Here is a 10,532-nt window from a genome sequence, read left to right on the forward strand (position 1 = left end):
AAGCCATAGAAAAGTATTGACCTCCTCAGACCAAGAGACAAATGAAATCTCTCCTGGGTTTGCCCAGTTACAACTGCAGGTTTATACTCCATTTTGCTGAAATAACTACTCTTTTGACTGACACGATTTAAGGTCAAATAAGAGGACCTATAAAATGAAGCATCCAAAGGCATTTAAAAGGGTCAAGAGAACATTTTGTAGTCACGTTTTAGTGGTAACACCAGATTTTACAAGACCTTTTATTCTCCAGATGGGTGCTTCAGAAACTGCAGTGGGAGCAGTGCTGTGTCAAGAGAGGGGTGGTGCAGAAAGGCCTGTTGCTAACGCAAGTAGAAACAATGTGGCTGAGAAGACATATGCCACGATAGAGATGGAATGCTTGGTGATCAAGTGGGCAGTGGAGTATTTTAGACATCATTTAATAGGAAGGGAATTTCTGCTTATAACAGATCATGCTCTGCTACAGTGTTTATATAGGGCTAAGAATGATAATGCTCGCATCATGAGGTGGGCACTAGCCTTACAACCTACTAAATCCTCAATTAGCTACAGGCCTGGTGCATCCAATAAGGTAGCTGATTTTTTTTGTCACAGTGCAAAGAGATGTCAACAATGAGTATGAAGTTGAGCAACGATAGTGAAAAGACATTGAATAAGAATAACAATGGAAGAGCAACTTCAAGGATGCCACAAGGCAACTTAGTTGCTTGAGTATGTGGCAGTGAGAAGACTGGAAGATTGGCTGCCACTGGAAATAACTTACCAGAAGTGGTTGAGAAGTTGCAGAGCAACAGGGAGATGGAGCCAGCAGCATCACAGCTGGAGAGAGAAGCCCCCGGCCCCAATCCTGACATGTTTTATGAGTGCATGATGACAGCGGTTGGCTGGGCAGAACACAAATGGCGAGAGTGTGAGCATTCAGCACTTTAAAAGTTAAGTCAGCAGGTCAAACTGTCTGCCCGAAAAGGTATAGAAACAGGGAGCTGACCTGAGCGAGGTACATGTCCGACTAAGTCATAAGCTGCTGGCAGCAGAAATGTGATATGATCCATGTGGTAGTTTAGGAATGCATGGGACATTCCATTGACATCCGGTAGGTTTTCTGTTTGTGATCTAGTTGCATCTGAATCTATAACTCCCTCTATACAGTTTTTCATAGGATACTACTTCTTTCTCACCTTTGTTCACTCTGCTCCAATATACACTCTGCTGCAAGCCAAGCCACTGTTTAATATGATTTTTATCTCCCAGGTTTCTCTTTATTGCTGGGTGGTAGAGAGGCAAAGATAATAAACCTCCTATAAGAAGCAGAGATGTCCACCTGTTTTACTTCCATTATTGGTTTTGTATTGTTTGGATACCAGTACGGAACTACAGACCAATAAAAATGAGAAAAAAATTACATTTGCAGTGTATAGTTTACGATTTGCTTTTATAGAGTATTACTTATTGCTAGAAATCTTTTCCAGTGTAGCACAGCAATTGTACAAGCAAATGTAGCAGCTTTCATGTACTTAGTAATACAAGTTTCTGTACAACCTGGAAAGTTAGCAAGATCCCAGATGAGATCTGTGCGCACCAAAAAAACTACAAGTAAATGCCCACATTCTTTTCTATTCTTGGAGAAATTCTGTGGCATCTTCTTGTGCATTTAAATAATAATTGTAATATGGCTATGAATAATATAACCTATACCATAGCACTTGTATGATATATTCTGTGTATTTTTTTTTTTTATTTCTGCACAGTTTTGTTTTGCAGTATAGTCTATCTCTTCAGCGTTGACAAGGTAATGGTAGGAAGTGGGTAGCTCTTACCCATCTAAGCTATTTTTTGACTATCTGCTTGCAAATATTGTCAGACTGGTTTCCATCCAGGTGAAGTTTTCTATCCTTTCTTTTACTTTGAGGCTTCAAAGCCCAACTTCCCCTGTAGGAAGTACTAATTAACAGTGCAGTAACAGCCATTACTAAGCTGTGCTGGTGGCACACAGTTATTTTTAGCCATTATATCACTGTAACGATGCACTATAGCAAGGGACCATGTCACTACAGCGACATAACTGCAGCATCACGGTTTTTACCCACCAATGCTACATTGCCATAGCATATTGCTATGGCAACATAGTGTCCTATTTAGATGCACCCACTGTCACTTCAAAGGATACAGAATCATAGAAAGATAGGGTGGGGGGTCATCTAGTCCAACCCCCTGCTCTAAGCAAGACCATCTCCAACTACATCATTCCAGTCAGGGCTTTGTCAAGCCAGGCCTTAAAAACCTCCAAGGATGGAGATTTCACCAGCTCTCTAGGTAACCCCCTTCAGTGCTTCATCACCCTCCTAGTGAGGAAGTCTTTCCTAATACCTAACCTACACTTCCCTTGCTGCAACTTGAGACCATTGCTCCTTGGTTTTGTCATGTGTCACCACTGAGAACAGTCTAGCTTCATCCTCTTTGTAACCACCCTTCAAAGACTTAAAGGCTGCTATCAAATCCCCCCTCAGTCTTCTCTTCTGCAGACTAAATAATCCCAGTTCCCTCAGCTTCTCATCATAAGCCCTGTGCCCAGCCCTCTAACCATTTTCACTGCCCTCCACTGGACTCTCTCCAACTTGTCCACATCCTTTCTGTAGTGGGGGGCCCAAAACTAGACATAGTACTCCAGATGTGGCCTCACCAATGCAGAAAGAGGGGAATAATTACTTCCCTTGATTTGCTGGCAATGTTCCTACTAATGCAGCCCAATATGTGCTGTTAGTTTTCTTGGCAACCAGGGGACACTGTTGACTCGTATTCAGTGTATTCTCTACTGTATCCCCCAAGTCCTTTTCTGCAGAGCTGCTGCTTAGCCAGTTGGTACCAAGCCTGTAGAGGTGCATGGGATTCTTCCATTGTAAGTGCAGGGATTTGCATTTGTCCTTGCTGATCCTCATGAGATTTCTCTTGGCCCAGTTCTCCAATTTGTCTAGGTCCCTATGGATCCTAGTCCTACCCTCCAATGTACCTACTACTTCCCCCAGCTTGATATCATCTGTGAACTTGCTGAGGGTGCTCTCCATTCCACCTTCCAGATTGTTAATGAAGATATTAAACAGAACCAGCCTAGGACCAAACCCTGGGGCACTTTGCCACTTGATACCAGATGCCAGCTAGACGTCAAGCCATTGAACCCGATGATCCAGCCAGCTTTCTATCCACCTTACAGTCCATTCAATCAACTCCTTAATGTGCTTGCAAGAATGCTGTGGCAGACCATATGAAAAGCCTTGCTAGAGTCAAGGTATATCATGTTCACTGCTTTCACCATATCCAAAGAGCCAGTCACCTCATCATATGTCTGCATCAATGGAATCAATTGACTCAAGCTAAAATAAGAGAATATGACCACATCACAAAATAATGATCTGCCCTAGGCTGTCCATCATGGAAATTGCTTTGACTTTGGTCCCATCCAACACATATGCACATGCACATGTGTGTGTGTGTACTGGAGTGTTGGGGAAGAGCGGCCATTATATCTGGATCAGGGAGCTGTGTTGTTAACAATAGCAATTAAGCTAGACCTCAGGATATCCTATGACAGGCATAAATCATGCAACAGACTTGTCTCTCTAAGCCTGTATTTTGAAGCACACATCTAAGTGACATAGTTTCTCCATGCTTGGAAACTTTCAAAAGCAGGTAAGACAGACACTTGGCTAGGATGGTTTAGTTGGGGATGATTATGCCTTGAGTAGTGGGTTGGACTAGGTGACTTAGAAATCACAGGACAGTAGGGCTTCAGAGCGTAGATCCCATGATGGACCCAGCAGGCCATGGTAGAACCCAAGAGGCAGGACTGCTTTCAGTTAAGCCAGCCTTTCTAACTCATATCGAGGACAAAGCTGGACAAAACCTTCTCAGTTCAATGAAAAGTTCAAACCCCTGCAGGGATCCCAGTGTGGGTCTTGCATGTCCCAGAGGAGTGCCCTGTCCATCAGAAAATTGGTGGGAGTATCTCTCTTTTTTGTGTAAAAGGAATTTTCCAGCCTGCTCAGCTGTAGAACAAGATGTCCAGGTCTGTCCAGGCTCCTTTTTGATGCACTCAGGTGTATACTGGTGGTAAATGTGGCCTCCAATATTCCTCCCTATAATGAAGTGTTTTCGTTCCTTTAGCACCTGGCTCAAGCACAGTCTCATCAACAATTCTGGGCTCTCACCAGATACTCAGTGGAGTGAAATTAATCTAACATATTAACATGTTTGCTTTTCTCTAATTTCACCCTTCAGAACCAGCTGTTGAAAGTGGTAGCCTGTTGGCCACTTCCATCCCAGCAATATGGATTGCCCAGCATTAGTGCAATCATTAGAGCTTTAATTGCACCATTATCTCTTGCTAAAAGGGTCCTGACAACTCAGGGCAGAGCTTCTGAGGTGCAACTACAGGCTGAAAGTGAAATGAGATGGAAACTGCAAACTGTTGCTTCTATCTTAACTCTCTTAAAGACCTGTTGATGCTACCAGGGAAGATTTAATGTGCCCAGGCAGCAAAAAATTTTGGGCAAGGGACTGTTGAGGGGGTGGAGCTCTGACTAACTCCTGTGTCATTTGAGTTAATATAAAGGATATAAATATGGCAAATGAAGGATGTGGAAGTTATAAGGAAACACGCTCTGAGCAATATTCACTTCTCTCACTTCCACTCACTAAGGTAAGCTGATTTTCTTTTCTTTTAGGTTTCCTCTCCACCTCTTTTTTGCAGTTCAGCTATTTTCTAAGTGAGTATAATGAAAGGGGTTGGCTTGACAGAGAACGAACGAAGTTTGTCTGTAGCATAGATACAGCATAAGAAGTGAGTTTCCCACACTGCCCCACCTGTGAGCCTCACTACTCTGCCATGAATGCGCTACCTGTAGAACATGTGCTGCTAGAATGATCACTATCTAGGCCCTTTAGTCTTTGGAGTTTCTGCTGAGACAATAAGCCATCAAGTGTTGGTAGTGATGGAGGTTTTGTAACGTGCAGAATGGAAGTGAGCACACCAACATGGCAAATTTAACCTCTGGGCTCTACATAAGGTCTTTCTTGCATGCTTTTTCTCCATGGATTTCTTGTTTGGGGTACCCAGATGGAAGGGCAAAAAATCCTAGAGGGGTTCAAGAAAACAAAATGGTGATTTCTATTTTGTTGGGTAAGGACAGCTAACTTTTCTGAGGATGTCTGTTGCTCTTCTGTTGTCTCATTTCTGCCTGGAAGTCAGACCTTTCGTAGGGTTTGAAATACATGTCCACATTCCCAATTTCCTCCCCATCAGGAACCTGAGTTTAGTTCCTCAGTTCTTTCCTCCTGCATGGATGCAATTGCCAAAGACATGAGCAGAGATTTCAGTCTCTGTCTGCTAGGCCCAGGGTAGATCCTTTGCACCTGGCTATAGGCACTGTGTTAACAGAGAAGGGATAGTGATGAGCGAAGTGGCAGAGCAGGCTTTGCAATCAAAATGATATCCAGACTCATACTATGATGGTATCACACCTGTGACTATTTCACAGAGCAACTTCTGGTGAACTTGCATATGGTTTGCAATCCATTCCTCAAACATTTTGCCAGAAAGATTCTATCCTCACTGTTGTCTGTCCTGTTTGGAGTTAGAAAGTGTAAGTCGAAGTGCCTGTAATATGGGGAGGGAATGCTACATAATAAAAATACCCCTAGCAGTTGTGGTTAGGCATATTTACATGCGCTTGAAGGTGGAGGAGGTTGGGGAGGAGAGAGCTGCTCTAATTAAAGTGCCCACAGTGTTTTATGTATTCAGTATCCCGCACTTCAAAATGGTAGCGAGTGCAGTTTAACTAAAGCTCATTCAATGAGCTGTAGTTAAAGCTCCCCTGCCACCATTTTGAAGCACGGAGATGCTGAATCCATGAGACATTGATGCTGCTGGAGCATGCTAATTAGCACACTGCAGCAGACCTGATTATTCAATTAATCGAGTCTACTCCGATACACTTTAATTACAGTCTATGGAACAGCATCCCTGCATGTCTACAGGCACCTGTTATGAAATGAGGTGGAACCTGACATGGTTCAAGGAAAACTGGGAGGAAGCAGAGAGAACAGGAAACAGCTAGTGCTAACTTTGTTCCCCCATCAAAATGCCTCCTTTGCAATGATTGTTAACTCTTCAAAACCCTAAACCCAAGCACATTTCAAAGTGAACCCACAAATGTGCCTGTTAGCAACTAACTTATGATGAGGGAGGGTCTCTGTCCTAGGATAGCATAGTGGGTTTTAATCTCTCCCCCCAACCCTAAGTTCTGATTGGCATATCATATCCCAGGCATGCCCATCTGCTACACTGTGTTTTTGATCTCACACCTCGGCTTGTTTAACTCAGGGGAGGACTCTTTACTTTTCTACTGCTGGATATGTACAGCAGCACTGAAAGTGACAGGTGACCATATGGCTGACTACAGCAGAGGGCAACAAGGAAGAAGAAACGAGGAGCACAGCCTACAATATGGCCTACATAGACATACTTTGGGAAACAAACCCAGGCATACTTGTTCTGTGAAAATATATAGAACACACAGAGAATAGCTTAGGAGATTGGAAATGAGGTACCATCTTTTGCCTGAAAAGGCAGACACAAATATCAGTTGCTGCAGTAATGATCAGAACCTATGAAATGAATTGGTAGTTTCTGTCCAATTCCAAGTGAATAGAGAAAGGGGGTATCCATGGCAGGTACTCTCCTGTCCAGCTTTCTTCTGTTCAATTTCAAATGTGCAAGCATTCATCAACTTATTGCCATTAGAAAGCATCCTTATGGCAGTCTCAGAAAAAGCCAAGAGCTGAACAGCCACATGTGGAACCTGAACCACATTGGCAACCTACTGTCCATGGGCTGGATATGGCTCTCCAGAGATTTGCAACCAAAGGCAGGGGCAGGGTTGCAAGCTCTTGCTTGGGGAAAAAGCATGTTAATGACTCCTGCTCCAGATTATGGCTGAAGTTACTTGTACCAGGGATGCATGGTGGAGGGGATGGGGAGATGGGGTTCAGAGGAGACAGCTGGCACTGACCCAGAACATGCTAGATCTGTTTTGAAGGTAAGTGGCTGCTGGCTCTCCCAATCAGATTCATTTTGTTTTTTTCATGTTTTGGGATTAACGTGGCACCAAAACAGGGCACTATTCAACTCAAGAGGTCTCTTTCTTAGAATGAGGTGGGACCAGGGGAGATTAGCATAACATGGCTAACATAAGTGGCTAGGAGAGAGTCACCACAGAGTAGGAAGGTCTGCTGCTCTAACAATACAACACACCTTTCCACCTATTGTAGGCAATAGGGCTGGGGTTTTCACCTGACTGCTATGCTAACCCAGGATTTGGGGAGCACATAGGCTATCTTTGTGTGCCTCCTCTGAACTCTCCTGTATTTTGCTGATAAGCGGGGCTGACTAGCTTATTACACACTGCAGCATTTGTGGTCCAAGCAAGCTCCTAGAGAAAGGGGTCAAGAGACGCTAAATTAGGCAAAAGGCCTTTTGCAGCTGGCTGGGTTCTATACTAGTTACAAGCTGTTAAAATTGCTATTAACTTACGGATACATGGGAGGCTCAGATGTTTTCCTGATGCTCAGGTTCATAAAGCACCCTTTCCCTCACTAATTCTGTCACATCTTTAAAGGGTTTCATCTACCTCTTCAAAGTGAATCTGCAGCCAAATAAGTGAAAGGATGACAGCATTGTTCTACTAGTATCTCCCTGCTTCATTTTTCCCTTCTCTCTGCTTTTCCTAGGCCTCACCCCTCATCCCACCATGGCTCTCTGGATCCACTCACTACCTCTCCTGGCCCTCCTTGCTCTCTCCAGCCCCAGCGTCAGCTATGCTGCCGCTAACCAGCGCCTCTGTGGCTCTCACTTGGTGGATGCTCTCTATCTGGTGTGTGGTGAAAGGGGTTTCTTCTACTCTCCTAAAGGTCGACGGGACCTTGAACAGCCTCTAGGTAGGTGAATCCTTCCCAACTGTCCAGCTGGGCTCATCTCGGGCTTATATGAGCACATTTGACTTTTAAGCATGCTTCTCTGTAATCAGTAACTTTTGTTTTCTGCACATATATTTAGTAAAATTATTGCTTAATCATAACAACAGACTTCCTATGATAGCGTGGCCTGTGAGAAAAGGGGAAGAGCAAGTTGCTGGAGGGCAGAAAATGATGGCCCAGCAAGTCTTGATGTTTCCACCTCTCTTCCAGGAAGCCATGCTGAGACATCAGCAGCCCCCCATAGGCGTACAAAGAAAGGAACTAATGTCTACAGTGTCTTTATATCGCAGTAGTGCCTAGAAGCCCCAGCCATGGCTCATGAGGCCATTATTTTAGGCACTGTATAAACACATAAAAGTAATGTTGCAGCTCCAAGGAGCTGATAATGCTAACATTTCACAGCCAAATGACCCTGGGTTAGAGGAGCACTACAGCCACTTCCCAGAAATATGTATAAAACATGCATTGAGTCATATAACAAATGAAGGATTTTTGTTCAAACCAAGGCTGGCTGGGTGGTGTTGTAAGAAAAATGATGTGCTACTATGCAGAAGGAGTGATTGCTAAAGACTCACTTATTGTCTCCTCTGCCTTAGCAGAGGCTGGAAAAAGTGCCACTCACTCCCCATTCTGAGTGAGGTTAATTATCATGTCTTGCCACTAGGCTGACCTGCAAGTGGTTTTTACCATCACCAGAACTATCCTCAGCCAGCTGCCTGGGCACAGAATCCTTGAAGGAAAGAGAGGTGGGGGAAGCATCCATTAGTTCATCTAGACGTAGTATGGGTCCTGTCATGTATTGGGCACAGTGGAGTAGTTTTTCAGCCCAAGAGTCCAGGGGACCTGTAAGAAGCACCATTGTACTGAAATTAGTGACTTGCATGAGCAGAAGAGCCATTGTAACATTAAGATAGTGGAAGTGCTTTTTCCTGCCTGTCCTGTTTAACTCTGAAAGGATTGTTTGGAAAATTTTGATTGGAATGAAAAGCCGTTTGTGCTAGGTGCTTTACAAATATAAGAAGCATGGAGCCCCAAAGCCCTTACAGTTTAAATAATAAACTCATTATAAAGAGCCAGGAGCAAAACTAGTACACCAAGAAAGCTGGTAAAAACAAATTGACCCATTTAAAATTTTGTTGTTAAAAAAAAAAGTTTCCTCCCCTCTCACTGAAAATTTTCCTTTAGGTAAAAAATTTCCATATTGTTAACTGTAAAATTGAAAAACAAATATTTCTAGTGAAGAATTTTGAGTTTTGCATCAACAGCTCAGAACATTTTGTCAAAAACATTGCATAGTGTCCCAGCTCTGTCATTTCTTGTGACAATTTTCACTCCACATCCAAACCTATCAGTTTGTGGCAAGCTGTAAACTGCACGCAGGCTGTTCAGGAGCCAAACATGAAACCCATCCCACCTCACAACTCAACGGAGTCAGCAGTTTTTTGGGCAACAAAATTGTTTGCTCAGGTTCACAGGATAATGACCCCTCATGAAGTTTGTAATTCCACCTATCTCACCTCCATGGAACAGACAAGCCATTTTACAATCCTATGAACTAGCTAGAGTCATCAGCTGAGACTACAAGGTTTCTCTCCATCGCTACACATCTTCCCCACTGTGTCTTGCACACCATCCTGTAGTATGGCCAACACTTACAAGATTTGGTTCCTCTCATATGCTCCAGAACCCTGTTGGGACATGAAATATGGAGCCTCTGTGTGCTATGGTGATACAAACAATATTAATAAGGGGAAAATATTTGCAATTATTTCCTCATTTTTCAGCCATCTCTAGGCAGCAGGTATTGATCTCTAGACTGCATGGTCCCAGCTGAGATGCTCGTGTATGGATTCACATGAGTTTCTTTTTATCCCTGACAGTGAATGGGCCTCTGCGGAATGAAGTGGAAGAGCTAGCATTCCAACAGCAGGAATATGAGAAAGTGAAGAGGGGAATTGTTGAGCAATGTTGCCATAACACCTGCTCCCTTTACCAGCTGGAAAACTATTGCAACTAGCAAAATGATGCAGACTGAAAGGAGACTGTGTGTGTATATATGTGTGTGTATCTGCATGTGTGCATGAAAGAGGCAGAAAGGCACTTTGGAACGGCACCTTCAAAGCAACTGAATAAAAATGCTGTAAATCTTTCAGAGGGTGTGGTATTCTTGATATATTTGCCTCTGGAGCCTACAGCAAGTTTTTCTCTGGAGTTCAGAGTTTGTAAACATCTTTATGGTCCCATATGCTCAGTATGAAAGGTCATCCATTATGAGCCTAGTCTAAAAAAGCCCTGAAATCAGAGAACACAGTATTGAAGTAGACATGTCCACTTCAGTATTAGAGGTCACCATCAGCATTTTAGTGATGGGAAATGAAATGAGAAGTGATGCAAACTGACCCAAAGCAGATAGTGATTTTTACAAACTGTGTTGGTTATTGAAAATATTTGACACTTAGTGCATATAACACAAACTTCAGCCAAAGTAGTTCCCCTGGACTGCC

At 43.4% G+C, this 10,532-nt stretch overlaps 1 protein-coding gene across 1 annotated transcript; it reads left to right on the forward strand.

The window, feature by feature from the left end:
- Nucleotides 1–4,171: 4,171 nt before the first annotated feature.
- On the forward strand, nt 4,172–10,157 carry INS (insulin). The gene is made up of 3 exons (XM_019520012.1): nt 4,172–4,693; nt 7,783–7,989; nt 9,909–10,157. The coding sequence occupies exons 2-3, from the start codon at nt 7,803–7,805 to the stop codon at nt 10,043–10,045; spliced, it is 324 nt and encodes a 107-aa protein (XP_019375557.1). The 5' UTR covers nt 4,172–4,693; nt 7,783–7,802; the 3' UTR covers nt 10,046–10,157.
- The last annotated feature ends 375 nt before the right edge of the window (nt 10,158–10,532 follow it).

The sequence above is a fragment of the Gavialis gangeticus genome, unplaced genomic scaffold, assembly GCF_001723915.1.
Source record: "Gavialis gangeticus isolate Ggan-Ray unplaced genomic scaffold, GavGan_comp1, whole genome shotgun sequence".
NCBI classification, from domain to species: Eukaryota; Metazoa; Chordata; order Crocodylia; family Gavialidae; genus Gavialis; species Gavialis gangeticus.

What these genes read in the sequence shown, in the direction of transcription:
- INS (XM_019520012.1), top strand. Translation starts at nt 7,803, where the DNA reads ATGGCTCTCTGGATCCACTCACTACCTCTCCTGGCCCTCCTTGCTCTC. An exon ending in GGACCTTGAACAGCCTCTAG is followed by an intron (nt 7,990 to 9,908) that starts GTAGGTGAATCC and finishes TATCCCTGACAG; the next exon opens with TGAATGGGCCTCTGCGGAAT.